Raw genomic sequence first — 17,256 nt, 5'->3', positions numbered from 1 at the left:
TCCCAGAAAAACCCTCACGTGAATCTTCTGTACACATCAATATATTCCAGGTCACCTTTTACATACTGTGAAAAAATGAGAGTGGTCACGATGGTGGAGAAAATATGACCTGTTTCTGCTGGGTTGTTTCCCAAGCTGCCTGTTAGAATAGATATCAGCTTTACAAATAGCTTGAGAGATTGGGAAGGGAATCTCACAGAGCCATTTGCTCAGAGGGGGGCTGCTGCTGCAAAAAAAGACAGGGTAGGAATGATGAGGTTTTAATTTGGCTGGTACATGGAGTTGTCATACACCTTTTTGCATCCCTGTCTGGCTTTTACTTGCAAGGTGGGCACCAATTTTTGCTCTTCCAATCCGAGCCTCTCCTATTTCCCATCTGGGACGGATTAATTTTCACCAAAAATCTATTTTCATCCCTGGCCTGCACCATTTGCTTCCTCATCCACAGGACCTGAGGTTCTGTTTGCTGCTGAAGGGCTGGATCAGCTTGGAGATTCCTTGGTCTTTGAAGAGTTTTGGGAGCAAACTTCTTCCTTCCCACTGTATTTAACATTATTTAACATTAACCTCATCACCCCAGAAATGAGGAAGGGAAAACAACAGCTCCCAGGAGGAGGGGAAATGACTGGGGATCCTTAGGGGAAGGTGAAGTGCTGTTTGTGCTGAGGAACCTGGGGAAATCTGAGGGTCTGGGGAAGCAAAATATCCAGGAACGTCACGTTCCCTGTAATTACATTGCAGAGCAACGCTCCCTGTTAAAGAGGTGGCATTTGAGAAGAGCTGGTACCCAGGATAAGCCACAGCCCATGTATCAAGCAGAAGGGGTAATAAATCAACAGCTGCCCTTTAATCACTCAGCAGAGAGGCAGGAGAAGCTACTTAAGATGAAAAAGCACCCCCGAGCAAGTAGATTTCCAGATCCATCTCAGACTGTGTCTGACAAGTCAGAGGAGATTGGGTTCTCACTTATATGCAGTGAAAAACAAGATTATATTCCCAGCCTCCACTAGCTCCCTGCAAAGCAAAGCACCATTTGATCCACCCAAAGCCAGCACTAAGTGCTGATTTCCCAGAATCTGCCTAATTTCTGGGTGTTCCATTTCAGTGGCACAGCACAGATTGGTTTAAAGCCAACACAGCCCTCCCAGTGTCCCTGGGAGCAAAAAGTCCAGCACATCTTCATTACGATGCAAAAGGATCCAGAAATCACTGTTTTCGTTTGCATATCCTGAGTTGGAAGGGACCCACATGGATCATGAGATGGTGTGGGGTGTTTTTCACCAACATTTTGATTCTTGGCCTACCTGGAGGGAAAGGTACAGAGAACAACAAGCCCAGGGGACAAGGACAAAGAGTCAAAGCAGGTTTGGAAGGACACTGTCACAGTCACCCAATTTTACCCATTTTGCTAAGGATCACCAAGAAAATGTTGCTGTGCTGGGTGAGGAGCTCAAGCCCTGCACAGCACAAGGGTGAATCAAGCCCTCCTGGGCAAGGTTCTCTTCTCCAGGCTCCAATCTTGGCCCAGCCTCCTTATTTAACTAATTGCAATCACAGGATCATAAGGGTGAAAAAACCCTCTAAGATCATTGACTCCAACCATTCCCCCAGCACTGCCAAGGCCACCACTAAACCATGTCCCCAAGTGCCGTGTCCACTGCGTGAAAATGTACAGGTTAAAGTACAATTCCAGAGGATTTCCCCCCCATTGTGGAGTGTTTTATATCTGCAATAATTGATTATAATCAGCATTTGGGCACCACCATCGAAACTAGGGACATAAGTGAGTGAAAATGAGAGCCCTTCCAGGATTATCCCTAATAATGCCTTGTCTTTGGAGGTACCACCCTTGCCGAGTTTTCAGCCCTCTCTGAGTCTCAGCTCTCATGGGGAGTGGGAGTCTTGGATAAACAGACTTTGGGTATGGGCCAGTCTGGGGATTTTATGTCTCTGTGCTGACAGAAACCTGTGATCTCAGCAGCAGAATTAAGTGTTGCTCTGTTAGAAGGTGGGGGGAGTTGGTTTGTGTTCAAAACACCTAAAAATAGGCTTGTGTCAAGGAAATGTTTGGAGTGGAAGTGATGGAGGGGCTTTGGGCAGGGACTGGTGAGCAAGAGGGAGCAGGAGATCACTGGAGGGGTGCTGGGCACAGCAAGGCTGGCAGAAGATTTTGCAACCCAAGCAAAGCTGTTACCTGCAGGCAAGGTGGGTGCCAGTGCCCAGGGAGGGGATGGCACTGCTGAGTCCTCCCGTGGAGCTCCCAGCAAAGCCAAAGGGATCCCTGAATCCAGCTGCATCTCCTGGCAGGAATCCCAGCCAGAGCAAGCCAGGCACGATCCCAAGGAGACCAGCAGGGTCACACCTCACCTGGGAATAACCCCTTCCTTGTAACCACCTTTTTCTGTTGCAGAACTACTCTCAGCCGTGAAATGGAGTCCAGAGGAGGCCTGGATGAACTCAGCATCACTCCCAGCAGCTCCCTGTGCCTCAGCTGTGCCGACTGCCCCTGCCTGAAGATGTTATAACCTCCAAACAAAAGCCATTGCACTGCAGTTGTTATGGGATTTGAGGAATGCTCATCCCCCCTTAGTTCAACAATGAGCATCTCTGGCTCCCTGAGCAGGAGATAGATATTGTTTTCTTTGCAGGCTGGGTGCCTCTTTGCTGTTCGAAAATCTCTGGTCATGTCAGAAAAACACTCCTGATGAGGATGTCTGTGCATCTTTATGAGCAGAGATGACAAGTACAGCCAGAAATCTCTCTTTACAGGAGCTCCAGAAAACATGTCACACTGCCAGCAAACCCAGGACCCATCTTTAAGTTTCATTAACTAAAAGAGAAGTGAATACTCCTCAAAACTGAGTCCAAAGCCTATGGAATGGCAGGAGGATGGGCTCCAGGGTGGGAAGGCTGCAGAGCAGGAGTTGGGGTGATGTCTGCCTGCACCTCATCAGCAGACGGTTTGATAAAAGCCCATCCCTAGAGATGGGTGCTCTGCTCTGTGCAGCACCCTCAGGTGAGCCCCCAGAGCTGGGGGTGCCCAGCAGAAGGAGCTCAGGTACTTTGAGAGCTAAAAATCTCTGTTCTGTGGAGAAGACAGAAGCTGCTGAGGCAGAAGGTGTGTGGTCCAAACTGCTGCTCCCAGAAAGCTTCCCTGCAACAGCAGGAACAGGAGTGTGTGTGCAAGGAGCAATAACCAGGGACTACACAGTCTTGACTTTTTTATACTGATTAAGCGGCTTTTTTATTATTGTCAGAAGGAAAGTCACCCACGGGCAGTTCTGGCTGCCACAAAAATCGACTGGGTGTTTTAGCCAAGCTTGTGGCATCTATTGATAGCTTTAAATACAACCCAAACCCCCATGTTTTTGTGAAGATTTTGTACACACAGAGAAAACTGATGCCAGGAAGAGCCCAGAACTACAGGGTGTGCTGAGGCCCTGGCACAGGTTATCCAGGGAAACTGTGGCTGCCCCATCCCTGGAAGTGTCCAAGGCCAGGTTGGACTGGGGTTGGAGCAACCTGGACTAGTGGAAGGTGTCCCTGCCCATGGCAGGGGGTGGAAGGAGATGAGCTTTAAGGTCCCTTCCAACCCAAACCATTCCATGATTCTGTCACTCGTGTCTGAGCCTCCAAGGAGAGCTGTGTTTGAGCAGAGAAGCATCTCCCTGCAAACACCATGAGAAGAGCAGCAGCTGCTCTGCTCCCTCCAGGCTGCCACCCAGCCTCAGATCCTCCTGCTGCACCAGCTAGTCAGGAAGCTCCTGCTGGAACACATGCAAGGAGCTGAGAAACCAGGGAGTTGCTTTTTCCCCAAAGTGAGGGGAAGGAGGGAGCTTTCCCAGCAAGCTGAAGGTAAACAGCTGAGAGTGCTGTGATACAGCACCTCCCAAACTTGTGGGCTTCGGGCAATTCCCGTGAAATAATACTGGAGAAGATACATCCTGACATCTCCTCCCGTAGGTGGGCTTCCAGCATCCCTCAGTCCCACCTGGAATGTCTTGCCCCCTGACAGAGCACAGCACTTGCACTCTTGATGCCTTCCTTTCCCCAGCTCTAAGCCATGTTACCACGAGAGGCTCAGGGTAACTTTTTCAGAGCCTTTTCAGATGTGCTGACAAGGGGGAAATGCAGAGCACGTCTCTCCCCTGGCAGATCCGAGTGACTTGAACGCTTTGCTGAGCACAACAGCGCCCCGACAATTACAGTCCAGGGTAAAAATACATTTTCATCCATCACACAATGCCATAAGGTGGCAAACATCCAACATTTGGGACAACTGGAAGGCTGGGAAGGACCCACAACCCACTGCAGGACAAGGCAACTTCTTAATCCCTGTTTTACAAAACAGGATGTCAAAGGTACAGAAAATATGTCTGTTCTCAGAAGAGCTAGAGAGCACCCCACTTTTGGGGCACACAAAAGTTCTCCTGCCACAGACCCCACAGAGGATGTTCACCTTCTCTCCTCTGCTTGCACAGGGGTGGTTGGAGATGCCCCCAGGCTGAGAGGAGCTGGGATGCAGCAGCGTGGGCTGAGCATTCACAGGCGGGACCGAACCCTTTCTTCCTCAGAACAGCTTTAAATGTGTTTTGGCAAGTAGCAAAGGAGATCTTCCAGGCTACCCAGCTTCCCCTTGGAAATCTTTGGGAACAACCTCCCTCCTCCCCAAACTGTGGGAGGCTCTGATGAAGCTGCCCTTCAGTGATTAACACCTGGGGTTAACCCTGACCGTGCCCAGTTTAATGATGATTAAGCTAAATTACATTTCTTGGTTTATTTTTATATGTTTATTTATATTATTTATATATTATATATTATATTTTTATTTATTTATTTGTTATATTTATATTAAATATATTATAAATATATATTTATATATACGCATATAAAATATATATTTATACTAATATTATTAATATTTATATTTTTATTTATTTATATTATATGGTTATTTATGTTATTGTTTATATGTTTATTTTATATATTTTTTAATGATTATTTATTTTTTCTATGGAGATGAAGATACAGGTCATTGCCCAAGCCCCGTGGTGGCCGCAGGGGACAGTCCCTGCCAAATATTTTATTGAATATCAATTAATTGGGAGGAAACTTCTGGGTTCATTTTCCCTGTGAATCAGTGGAACAGTGGAATTTTTATAAGTCATCTTCAGGGCTGTGTTTCAGCTTTGGAAAATCATCTGGAGTTCCACCACGGGGCTGTAAATGCAGCTGGGTGCAAAACAAAGCACAGCTTCATCCCCATTCCCATCCTCATCCCCATCCCCTCATACATCACACCCCTGCAGGAAGGTGTTCACCACCCTTATTTCCACACCAGCAGGTGAGATGCTGATGTGGCTGGAGCCAGCCAGTCTGGACAGGAAAAAAGACAGGCAATGGATAGATCACCAAATCCTGGACTGGTTTGGGTTGGAAGGGACCTTAAAGCTCATCCAGTCCCACCCCCTGCCATGGGCAGGGACACCTTCCACCAGCCCAGGTTGCTCCAAGCCCCGTCCAACCTGGCCTTGGACACTTCCAGGGATCCAGGGGCAGCCACAGCTTCTCTGGGCAACCTGTGCCAGGGCTCTACCACCCTCACAGCCAAGAATCTCTTCCCAATATCCCATCTAACCCTGCCCTCTGGCAGTAGGAAGCCATTCCCTGTGTCCTGTCCCTCCATCCCTTGTCCCAAGTCCCTCTCCAGCTCTCCTGGAGCCCCTTTAGGCCCTGGAAGGGGCTCTCAGGTCTCCCTGGAGCCTTCTCTTCTGCAGGTGAACCCCCCCAGCTCTCCCAGCCTGGCTCCAGAGCAGAGGGGCTCCAGCCCTTGGAGCATCTCCATGAGCTCCTCTGGACTCATTCCAGCAGCTCCAGCCAGGTTTTTCTTGTGCTGGGGGCCCCAGAGCTGGATACAGATAAAGCCAAAATCTTCTTAAGTAGGTGGTAACAGAAGAAGTTTCAACCAGGCTCCTCATAGGCAGGGAGGACATAAAAGATGCATCCCTTTATTTGCCCTGGAATTCCAGGTCCTGGGGTTATATGGATGCTGTACTGCCTGCCAAGGCTTTACATATGGAAGAAGGGAAGCTGTGCCCTTCAGCAGAGTCTGGGTACAAAGAGTCCAGCCCTGGGGCAGGATGTGAATATAGATGATGTTCAGAGAAGCTCTTGATCTTATCTGTTTAAGCCTTCCAGCTTGAGTTAGGTGAGAGTCTCCCAAGGGAAACCAAAGAGACTCGGTCAGCTTTGAGTACAGACTCACAGCCCTTGTGCCCAGGGGCTCACTGGAGGGACAGCAGCTGCCTCTGAGTCAGTGCCAAAACCAATCGTGCCATTCTGAGCTGGGAACAGTCATTGATCCGCAGGTTCACTGTGGGAACAGAGGCTGGGAAGTGACCTTTGCTATGGAACGGTGTGATGGAGTGGGGTCCCTGGCTGCCATCTCCTGAGGGGATGGAAACAGGATGGAAATAGGATGGAAATAGGATGGAAATAGGATGGAAATGGAATGGAAATGGATGCTCCTATCCTGCAAACACTGTGCAAAACCCCAAGCTCAGAGCTCTAGGTCTTGTATGATCCCTGCAAGGTGCTGGTTGGGGCCACCCTCCAAGGCACCTCCTGGGATGTGACTTACAAGCTTTTTCTTTTTTGACTCAAACCAGCATCTCTCTGTCTCCCTCTGAAGTCCTTTGTCTCTCAGTATCTCCTAAAAACAACATTTTTCGGGAATAAATGTCCAAGCAGCTGATTCCCTACAAAATCTAACTGATCATATTGGGTAGGATGGCAGCAGGGTTTGCCTGATTTCTGGCTGTGTTGACATTGTCATCACAGGTTGACTTCATAATCATATTGTGGTCATCAGACAAATGCTCAATCATATAGTGGAACACTAAACATTACATTTCTTATGGTCCTTACAGGAATAACCTCAAAGCAGAAATCTGGAGGTGAGTTGGGGTGGTCCAGCCCCACAGTGATGCTGCAGTGACTCAGTGTCCCCCAGAAGGTCCCTGTCGCTCTGTCTCAGGAGACAGACTCATCCCAACCCTCTGCCCTGCAGAAGGAGGAAGCGCTTTGTGGCTGGGCACAGCTTGGGGTCATTTTTCTCCTGCATCAGAGAGGTTCAAGCAGGAAACAGCTTTTTCTGGGTTGCAGGGAGCAGCTTCCAAAAAGAGGAAATCCCAAGGCAAGCAGCTCCGTGCTCCCGTGGGTCTGCATCTCATCAGGCTGCACTTTTGCAGTAATCTTAAACACCACCATCTGCTGATATTAAATATATTAAAAACACTTGGTTTTTCAGCATCTCCACAAGTCTTTGGTGCCCTTGACCTCCCGGCAGCCTCCCGGTGCAGCAGCAAGTGTTGCTGAATCGATCACAGCGCTGAGCCCGGCCCCTCCTCACGCTGCTTCGGGGACATTCACATGCTGATGGATTTCTCTACCTGGTAACTGCTCAGACAGGCTTTTCTGAGAAGTTCACTGAATAATTACAGGTCAGGATGTGTTGATGAGCGTTTCCGTTCTGCCAATTGCTTCTGTATGGGGAGAAAAACAGTTTGATTAGCAGAGCCTGCAATAATACACATGGATGAATTTCCCCATTAATAATGGATAGATTAAGTGAGATCTGCCTTCAGGAGGTGTTTCTGCTGGTAATGGTCCTTCGAGGAAGGGATTTAGCCCTGTGGGGTTGTCTGGTTCAATGTCTAGCCCGTGGTGACACTGACTTTTCTCCCAGGTAACAAGTGACAGGACCAGAGGAAACAGCCTTGAGTTGTGCCAGGAAAGGTTTAGGTTGGATATTTAGGAAAATTTCTTCACTGAGAAGGTGGTCAGGCACTGGCACAAGCTCGCCAGAGCAGTGGTGGGGTCACCATCCCTGGAAGTGTTCAAAAAACAAGTAGATGTGGCACTTGGTTTAGTGGTGGCCTTGGCACTGCTGAGTTAACAGTTGGACTCGATGACCTTAGAGGGCTTTTCCAACCTAAACAATTCCATGATTCTATGCTGGAGGACCCTGGAAGATGCTCTTCCCTTCCTGAGCACCCCTGCAGCTCTCAAGTTGCCTAAGAGGCACCCACACCTTCAGTGCATGAGACCATTCTGGGGCAATTTTCTCAGTTCCAGTGATGAACCCTACACCTTTAACATATAAATTTGTCACTTGTGCCTCCTCAGTGTCAGCTGTGTCCCAAACCCACCCTGGCAGAAGAGCAGCTCTTGGAGCACAGAGGGCTGTCCCAGTCCCCTCCCATCCTCACAGCTGGCTCTGCAGCACCCCATGGATCAGGATTTGGCCCCAGCTGAGCTGCAAGTGCTGCAGTTACTATGGAGACCCTGTCTGAGGTTCATCAATATGGAGAGGAACAGCTGGTTCCTCATGTCCCCATTCAAAGGACCAGTGAGAAAATCCCACCCTGATGGACCCTCTGCCCCGGTGCTGTTTGGGAGGGTGGTGTCTGGAGGACTGTGATCCCTCCCTTGGGAATTGCACCCACATGCTGCAGCCCTGGGCTGTCCTCCAAATCCAGCATCCCTGTGAGATGAGCCCACCCCATGCTCCTGCTGGTATTAGATGGATTCACATCTAATATGAACACAGGGATTTCTTCGGGGTGAAGATGTAGGAGGTCTGGGTCTGGGAAGGGGGACATGGCTGGAATCATCCTCCACAGGTGCCATAGGATAAAGTTATCATAGAATCATGGAATGGTTTGGGTTGGAAGGGACCTTAAAGCTCATCTTGTTCCACTCCCTGCCATGGGCAGGGACACCTTCCACTAGCCCAGGTTGCTCCAAGCCCCGTCCAACCTGGCCTTGGACACTTCCAGGGGTGGGGCAGCCACAGCTTCTCTGGGCAACCTGTGCCAGGGCCTCCCCACCCTCACAGCCAAGAATTCCTTCCCAGTATCCCATCCCTGCTCTGTGTCAGTGGGAAGCCATTCCCCCTTGTCCCCTTCCCAGGCCCTTGTCCCAAGTTCATAATCTGCTAATGAGCAAACACCCCAGTGCTGGTTTGTGCTGAGGCAGATACGTAAGGGCTTGTTTTCCCCCCAAACAGCAAATCATTACCCTGGGCTGCTCCAAAATGCATTATTTGTCACTTGGAATAACCAGACAAAGCTTTCATGGCTGGAGCGACAGATGTGACTCCTCATCCATCTGACTGGTGTGTCTGCTCTGAGCCCACTGCAGCAGTTTTGAGGCAAAGAGCATTATTTTTGCAAAATAAATGCATTTTTTGATGCATTCAGGCAGTTTTGAGGTATTAACGTGGCATTCTACTGCAGGGCAGGGCCAGCACCAGTGTGCAGGTGTGGAGGGGAGCACGGCTGCACTGGAGGGAAGGTGGGAGCCCAGAGGGGCTGCTGGTATTTGGAGGTCCCCAGAGGAATCTCCCCCAGCTGCTCCACTGATGGAAAACCACCTTCCCCAGCTCTGCCCGTGGTGGTGGGTCAGCAGAGACCCACTCCCTCCCCACTGCCAGGACGTGACCAGGACCACCAGGCTTGTCCCACGGCTTGTCCCTGCCCTTGAGGTTTCCCTGGATGGATGATGTGACCCATGGGCTGTGCCCCTGTGCTGCATCCAGTATTGTCCCCAGAGCCCTTGGTCCCCAGGAGAGCGTGGGCCCAGCAGCCCACCCTGCCTGCACAGGGGCTGTCACTGTGCCAGCACCTCACAGCACCCAGCCCGAGGAACAGCCAGAGGGGCACCAAGTCTGGAAGGTGAAGGACCCCCGTGACTCTCCCTGGGGCTGCATGATGGGGAGGACAGGGCTCTGGGAGAGACTGGAGGAGTCTGGACCCTGTGACCCACCGTTTGAGGGCTGGACTCCCATCCCTGTCCCCATGTCATGCAAATAGGAACCCTCAGCTGGGCTGGACCTGGACCCCCATCCCTGTTCTTCTGTCATTCTGCTGGGGACTCCGGATGGGGCTGGACCTGGATCCCTGTTCCCATTCCTGTGGGTCAGTGCCGGAGCTCCGTAGGCGCGGGGGCAGCGGCACCGGGACCCCGCAGATCCCCTCGGGGCGGCCCGAGCCCCCGGGGGCGGTGCCGCCCCCAAACTCCCCCCTAAACCCCCCGAAGCCCCCCCGAAACTCCCCCTCCGGTCGGGGCACGGCGCTGGCAGGAGGTGGCTCCGCCGCAGACGCCGCTCGGTAGCCGCCGCGTTCACCTCGCGGGGCGGGGGCTGCTCCTAACACCGGGAACACCGGGAATACCGGGAACACCAGGAATACCGGGAACACCGGGAACAACGGGAACGCTGGGGCTGCAGGGCTGCCAGAAACACCGGGAACACCGGTGCTGTCGGTAATACCGGGAACACCATAACAGCTGCCGGTAATCCTGGGAATACCGTGACACCGGGACTGCCCGGGCTGCCGGTACCGCGGACTCGGGTAAGCGGGCGGAGGGAGCGGCGCAGCCCCGGCGGAGCAGCGAGACCCCCGCAGGCACCGAGCGGGACCTGATGGGGATCCTCAGGGGGGCACAGACCGGCGGGTCCGTGCTGGAAGGGGGGGCCCGGGCTGGAGTCGTCCAGCCTGGAGCGATGGGGAGGACCGGGGAGCCCCGGGGGGGACTGTGCTCCTCCTGCCCCCGAACCCCCCGGCTGGGCTGCGAGGGGTCTCTGCGAGCAGGGTCGGGGCGGGAGGGGATGGGGCGCGGCTGGTTTGGGCCGTTCCATCCGCGGGCAGGCAGCGGGGCAGGGGTGTCCCGGGGAACCCCTGGAGAGGACTCCCTGTCTCCTGGCCCTGGAGCCATGGCCCCTTCCCGGGTCACCCAGTGCCACCTGCTGGGGTGGCAGCGGTGGCACTGGGGCTGTCACGTCGGATGTCACGGTGGCTTTTGCTCCCCCGCGGTTTCACCGTCGCAGCCCGGGGCCGGCAGCGGTGGGTAGAACCTGGCAAGGCTCATCCAAGAGGTGTGATCCAGTCACACCCCGGCTACTCTGCCTGGCGCTCCCCGAGGTTTTGTCTCCAGCAGGGAAGTGATCCGGGGCTGTGGCAGCCCAGGACATACCCGGGATCTTCTCTGCTGCCTGAGGAGAAGCACATCTCCTCCTCCACACTGGGGTGGGTGGCCGGCAGAGCCGAGCCATGCTCATTCCTCCACCTCTCCCTCAGGATCCGGGTCCCCAGCTCAGCCTGAGATGCACCTCGGCACTGGGAGCACTGGTTGCAGGTTGGTGGGAGCAGCCACGAGGGACATGCTTGGATCTGGATGCCTTGGGAGCCTTGTCCAACTGGCCTGGATGTGCCTGTTCTCTGTGCCGGTGAGGGCTGAGCTGGGGCCACGGGGCAGCAGGGCTGACACTGCCGGCCTCTGACCCACGGCGAGCAGGCTCCGTCCTGGCTCCGTCCTGTGTCCCTGCCCATCCCGAGGATGCAGCAGCACACAGTGGTTTGCCAGGGGGATGCAGGTGGTGGGGCAGGAGGCTCTGACCCAGCTCTGGACTTGCAGCACGGCGGGGCCAAGGTGCTGGAGAAGACCTTTGAGGAGTGGCTGCGGTACCGTGACGAGTGTCTGAGGAGGATGGCGAGCGAGCCCTACCCAGCAGGTACCCAACCGTGCCCAGCTCAGCGTCAGACACAGGGGACACAGAGCCAGGGCTGGGCTTTATCCCTCCTCCAGCATCCTCGTGCTGGTCACCCCCATGAGCAGGAGGACTGACAAGGATCTCAGATGGGATGCCCAGGGCTGGAATGCACAGGGGGGTCCAAGGCTGGTGTGGGGTACCACGGCCCCTTCAGGGTGACACCAGCCCCCTCAGAGGTGCTGGGATGGCAGGGCTGGATGTGGCTGTGCCAGCAGCGTCTGACAATCAGCTTTTCCCCCCTCACTGCCGTTGCAAGGGCTGTTCTGCAACCGGACGTTCGACATGTACGCCTGCTGGCCCGACGGCAGCCCCGGCACCGCGGTGAACGTCTCCTGCCCCTTCTACCTGCCCTGGTTTGAGAAAGGTGAGGATGCCCGTCTGCCGTCCCACCGCTGGGAGCCAGAGCAGAGCCGTGCTGGGGGGGGGAGGCTCTCAGGGTTCCCCTCCTGCCTGATGATGGGGGGAGAGAGACCCACAAGCAGATCTGGAGTAAGGGCACACGTGGGGCGCAGAGCACACCCAGCTTATGCCCTGCTCATGCCTGCCCTGGAAGAGGGTCTTTGGGGCTGAGCAGGGTCTGACCTACCATCCCAGGAGAGGGGTTTGGGGGAGCCCAAGGGGAACGTGCTGGTGCTTTGTGTCCGCAGTGAAACACGGGCTGGTGAGTCGCCGGTGCGGTGCCGACGGGCAGTGGGTGACGGTGAACGGCAGCCAGCCCTGGAGGGACTACTCACAGTGCGAGGAGGAGATGGAGGTCACCGCTGAGGAGGTGGGACCCTGGCCCAGGCACTGGGCAGAGATGGACAGGGCACCCTGGCCAGGGATGGACAGGCACCCCAACCACTCGGCAGGTGCTGCCCTCCCGGGCTCAGGGTGCTGTGCTCCCCTGCAGGAGGGTGCCCGCAGGCTGATGGTGAGCTTCAAGGTGCTCTACACCGTGGGGTACTCGCTGTCCCTCCTCACCCTCATCTCTGCCCTGCTCGTCCTCACTGTCTTCAGGTGGGAGAGCTGGGGGGGCACGGCCCTGCCCCTGGTCCCTGCCAGCTGGTGACAGCTGAGCCCAGGGCTGCCCTGCCTGACCCCTGGCACTCGGTAGGAACCTCCGCTGCACCAGGAACTACATCCACGCCAACCTTTTCGCCTCCTTTGGGCTGCGGGCGACCTCGGTGATGGTGAAGGACGCGCTGCTGGAGCGGCGCTGGGGCGGGGAGCTGGTGCAGGTGGCTGACTGGGAGAACCTGCTGAGCCATGAGGCAAGTGCTGCCCTGGGGGGGACCCCGATCAATGCTGGGCTGGAGGTGGGGTGGGGATCCTGCCCCCGGGGAGGGGGGAGCAGGGGGTGTCAGTGCCTGTGCAGCCCCGTGTTGGTGGGTGAGCTCTTGGGGTGCTGGTGCTGCCCATGCACCCGATGGATGGTCTTGGGGTACTGTGTGTGTGGGTAGGCAAGTTCTTGGGTGCTCATACACCCAGTGGACAAGCTTCTGGGGGGCCTGTGCTGCCCATGCCCCTCTGGGTGAGCTCTTGGGGTACCTGTGCACCTGATGAGAGAGCTCTGGGCCTGTGCAGTGCCCTGCACACCTGAGGGATGAGCTCTTGAGGTGACTGCACCCAGTGGCTGAGCTCTCAGAGTGCTTGGGGTGCCTGTGCAGCACCTGATGGATGAGCTCTCAGGGTGCCCATACACCCTCTGGGTGAGCTCAGGGCACCTGTGCTCCCGTGGGTGAGCTCTTGGGGTGTCTCTATGAGACCATGCACCTGATGGATGAGATTCTGAGGTGCCCACACACCCTCTGGGTGAGCCCAAGGGTACTCGTGCCCCTGTGGGTGAGCACCTGGGGTGCCTGTGTAACCCCATACACCTGATGGAAAACATCTTGGGGTGCCTGTGCACTCCATGGGGGAGCTCTCGGGGTGCCCGTGGTGCTGTGGGTGGGCACCCAGCCAGTCCCACGGGGGCTCTCCCTTGGCAGGCGGCGCTGGGGTGCCGGGTGGCGCAGGTGCTGATGCAGTACTGCATCCTGGCCAACCACTACTGGTTCCTGGTGGAAGCCATCTACCTCTACAAGCTGCTCATCGGGGCCGTGTTCTCCGAGAAGAATTACTACAGGCTCTACCTCTACCTGGGCTGGGGTAGGGGTCACCTGGGTGTGCGGTGGGGAGGGTACAGTACCCGGTGCTGGGGGGCACCATGGTCCAAACCAGCCCCGGGAGGGTGCGGGGTGGGGGCCCTGCTGACCCTGGGTGTCCCCACGGTGCCCCTGCCCTGGGACTGGTTTCTAATCTCAGGAGGGTGCTTGGTTTTACAGGGTTTGCTGTGTGACTTGCAGGGACCCCCGTGGTGTTCGTGGTGCCCTGGATGGCGGCCAAGTACTTGAAGGAGAATGCAGAGTGAGTGGGGATGGGTGGGGGTTCCTCCGGGATGCTCAGCCCCAGGCTGGGACTGGACAGAGGCTGCTCAGGGTCCCTGAGCCACCTGGCTGGGGCTGGAAAGCTCTTGGCCTCATCCTGCACCCCTGGCACGGGCTGACGGTGCTGCTCTCCGTGTGTCCCTGGGCAGGTGCTGGGCACTGAACGAGAACATGGCTTACTGGTGGATCATCCGCATCCCCATCCTGCTTGCCTCCCTGGTAGGGGACACCTGCTACCCCTGTGCCTTTTTGGACAGCAGCAGCTCAGCCCCTGGCTCCCAGCCCTGGGCAGGGCTGTGGTCCCTTGGGGAAGCTCCCAGCAGAGTGCAGGAAGGTGGATTGGCCTCCAAGGATCAGGGAAATGGAGATGGGGTTGTTTTTTTAACAGCGAATTGCCAACCCCCAGGCTCCGTGCAGGAAGGAGGGTGTTTAACTCCAGAGAAAGGGGCTGGGGGCGGTCCCTGCTGCTTCCTGGTCAGGATTTTGGGACGGCAGGAAGGGCAGCAGCAGCCTTGGCAGCACAGGGTGTGCCATCTGCTGCAGGCCCTGAGGGTGCATGCCATGGCCAGGGTGGGCTGCCAGGGGTGGGGGTGCCGGGCTCTGTGTGCCCCTGAACTGTCTCCCCCTCCCCAGATCAACCTGCTCATTTTCATGCGGATCCTCAAGGTGATCCTGGCCAAGCTCCGAGCCAACCAGAAGGGCTACGCTGACTACAAGCTGCGGTGAGCTGGGAAGGAGGGAGGGGGTGGCCGCTCGTGGCTCATCCCTGGTCCCGGGATAACACCACATCCACCTCCCCCTCCCCATCCATCCCCACCCTGCTCCTCCGCCCTTCACGTCCTTAAATGACCACCCTGACTTTAACTTGGAGATTTAGGGTCCCCTTACACTCTTCCAGGCTGGCCAAAGCCACCCTCACCCTCATCCCCCTCTTTGGTATCCATGAGGTTGTCTTCATCTTCGCCACCGACGAGCAAACCACGGGCATCCTGCGCTACATCAAGGTGTTCTTCACCCTCTTCCTCAACTCCTTCCAGGTGAGGCACGAGTGTGACACGTCCTTGCTCTGAGCACATAATGGGGGGGCCTCTTCCAGCTTGCTCTGCCCGTGGTGCCTCCATGGGGTGGGGGACACCATCTCTCCCACCCTCTGCCCCGGTGTCGGGTGTGTGATGGTGCCTCCTGTGCTCTCTGGGGCAGCGGTGGCAGAGGGACATCAGCCCTAAAAGCACCCAGAAGTGGTCTGGGGGGAGTCTAAGCCCATCTCAGCCCCAGGAGAGGGATGGCAGTGGGGGCTCACTCCCTGCTCTCCCTGCAGGGTTTCCTGGTGGCCGTGCTGTACTGCTTTGCCAACAAGGAGGTACGTACCTGCCACAGCCACAGCGTCTCCTTCCAGCCTTTCCCATCCCATCCTGTGTCTGCGGGGAGGGCGTGGCCAGGGATAAGCCCCCCTTCTCCCCTCCGTGTCAGGTGAAGTCTGAGATGAAGAAGAAGTGGCAGCTCTGGAAGCTCGACTACCCGGTGCTCTGCTGTGCCCAGTGATGGAGTGACTGCCCACAGAGCCAGGGCACAGGGGCTGCTCTGCTGTGCCCAGTGATGCAGTGACTGCCTGCAGAGCCAGGGCACAGGGGCTGCTGTCCACGACGGGCACGAGGGCCCAGCTGGAGGATGGGGGGCTGTGGGGAGCTGTGCTGGGCAGTGCCCACCTGGGATGTCCAGGCTGGGACCAGCGTTTGGCTGTGCCACATTGGAGCTGGTGGAAGGGACATCCCCCCACTGTGGTCCAAGGGGGAGATGGGCACCCCAGACATTGCCAGGCATCGCTGCCTCCTTGGGGGCCTCACCTTGCCTGGGCTTGGGGGCTGCGTGGGCAGCAGCTACTGCTTCCTACCACCATCTGTGCACTATCAGCAACCCCTGCCAGCACCCACCAGCCGTGTGCAGGGGAACCCCCTGCCCACCCACACTGCCCGGGCAGATGTGGGAGGGGATCATGGCAGCTGGAGGGAGCCTGACCCTCAGCAGTGGGAATGGGAGACTTTGTTCAGCCTGGCACTGCTGCATGGACCTGCTGCCCCTCTGCCCAAACCCTCCTGTGGCACCAACACATCAAGACAGGCATCCCTGCCCTCCCCTCCTTGTCCTACCCAAGGACCACCTCAACAACCCCCTGACGGCTCCCAGACATCCACAGTCATCTTGTGAAGCTCTTCTCTCCATCCTCATCACGGACACAGAACATGGCTCCAGCACCCACCCCCTCCTCGCTGCTCTTCAGCTGCACACACTGCTTGGTTCCTCCTCTCCAAGCCTCTTCTGCAGCAGGTCCCCCCTTGCTGTGGGCAGAGCCAAGGATGGAGCCTCAAAGTCACAAGGGAGTGAAGGATTTGAGAGTATCAGCTTGCTGGAGCTAGAGCCAAGCCCAACCTTCTGCATCCCAGGTCCAGCATCCAGCCCAACCACCCCCTCCTCTGCTGGGGGAGAGCTGGGCAGGCCCAGACAGGAGCCACGCTTGGTTCAGGAACTGTTTTGGTGGCAAAAGGCTGAGTCAGGGAGTTCACTTTCCAGTGAGGTGCCAAAGCATCAGCCCACCCTCTCCAAGCAGCCTGTGAAGCCCAGGAAGCTCAGGAGCACTGACACCTCTGCCTTGGCAAGGGAGGCATCTGAGGCAGAGTGATTTGAGCGGGGCTGCATGTGCCTGGCTTCCAGCTCCTGTCCTGGTCCTGTGTTCTCCTGGAAGAGCCGGGAGCAGCTACAGTCACCACCATCACCTTGAGTCCTTGCTGTTACCCTCAGGAGCAGGACAGACATGCTCCCGAGTACTTGTTCCTAAGCAGGTTGCTTCCTTTCTCTTGCAAAAAAGGCCCCTCCAGGCTGGAGGAAGCAGCTGGGACTCTGCAGCACAGGCACATGGACACAGAAGGTTCTCCAGCTCCTGCCCCTTCCCTGACAGGCTGGGGGAGCCTCTTGCAGTGTCTCACAGAGGGGCTGTCTCAAGCACACCAAGAAAAGAGGCTGTGCCATGCTGGAGTCACACAGGAGTTGTCCTGGATTGATGTAGCCCCCATGAGACCATTTTACACATTAACTCTCTTTTCAGATGTAAATAAATGTTTATTTTTCAGCAAGCAGAGCCTGCTGCTTCTGTCTGCTCTGAGGGAGGGACACAGCTCTTGGGTACCCAGAGCTGAATCCCAGAATGGTTTGGGTTGGAAGGGACCTTAAAGACCATCT

At 55.9% G+C, this 17,256-nt stretch overlaps 1 protein-coding gene across 1 annotated transcript; it reads left to right on the top strand.

Annotated features, from left to right (window-relative positions):
- Positions 1-10,181: 10,181 nt before the first annotated feature.
- LOC113967705 (glucagon receptor-like) lies at positions 10,182-15,599 on the top strand. Its single transcript, XM_027683533.1, has 14 exons — positions 10,182-10,415; positions 11,142-11,290; positions 11,479-11,575; positions 11,871-11,978; positions 12,262-12,383; positions 12,507-12,613; positions 12,711-12,867; positions 13,585-13,744; positions 13,942-14,002; positions 14,172-14,241; positions 14,656-14,744; positions 14,921-15,059; positions 15,341-15,382; positions 15,493-15,599. Exons 2-14 carry the CDS (start codon positions 11,168-11,170, stop codon positions 15,562-15,564), a joined length of 1,347 nt encoding a protein of 448 aa, XP_027539334.1. The 5' UTR covers positions 10,182-10,415; positions 11,142-11,167; the 3' UTR covers positions 15,565-15,599.
- The last annotated feature ends 1,657 nt before the right edge of the window (positions 15,600-17,256 follow it).

This window comes from Neopelma chrysocephalum, unplaced genomic scaffold, assembly GCF_003984885.1.
Source record: "Neopelma chrysocephalum unplaced genomic scaffold, ASM398488v2 Primary Assembly neopelma1_65, whole genome shotgun sequence".
Classification (NCBI taxonomy): Eukaryota; Metazoa; Chordata; class Aves; order Passeriformes; family Pipridae; genus Neopelma; species Neopelma chrysocephalum.
This window is presented reverse-complemented; position numbering and strand designations above follow the sequence as displayed.

What these genes read in the sequence shown, in the direction of transcription:
- LOC113967705 (XM_027683533.1), top strand. Translation starts at nt 11,168, where the DNA reads ATGCACCTCGGCACTGGGAGCACTGGTTGCAGGTTGGTGGGAGCAGCC. An exon ending in TGTGCCTGTTCTCTGTGCCG is followed by an intron (nt 11,291 to 11,478) that starts GTGAGGGCTGAG and finishes CTGGACTTGCAG; the next exon opens with CACGGCGGGGCCAAGGTGCT. An exon ending in TGGAGGTCACCGCTGAGGAG is followed by an intron (nt 12,384 to 12,506) that starts GTGGGACCCTGG and finishes GCTCCCCTGCAG; the next exon opens with GAGGGTGCCCGCAGGCTGAT.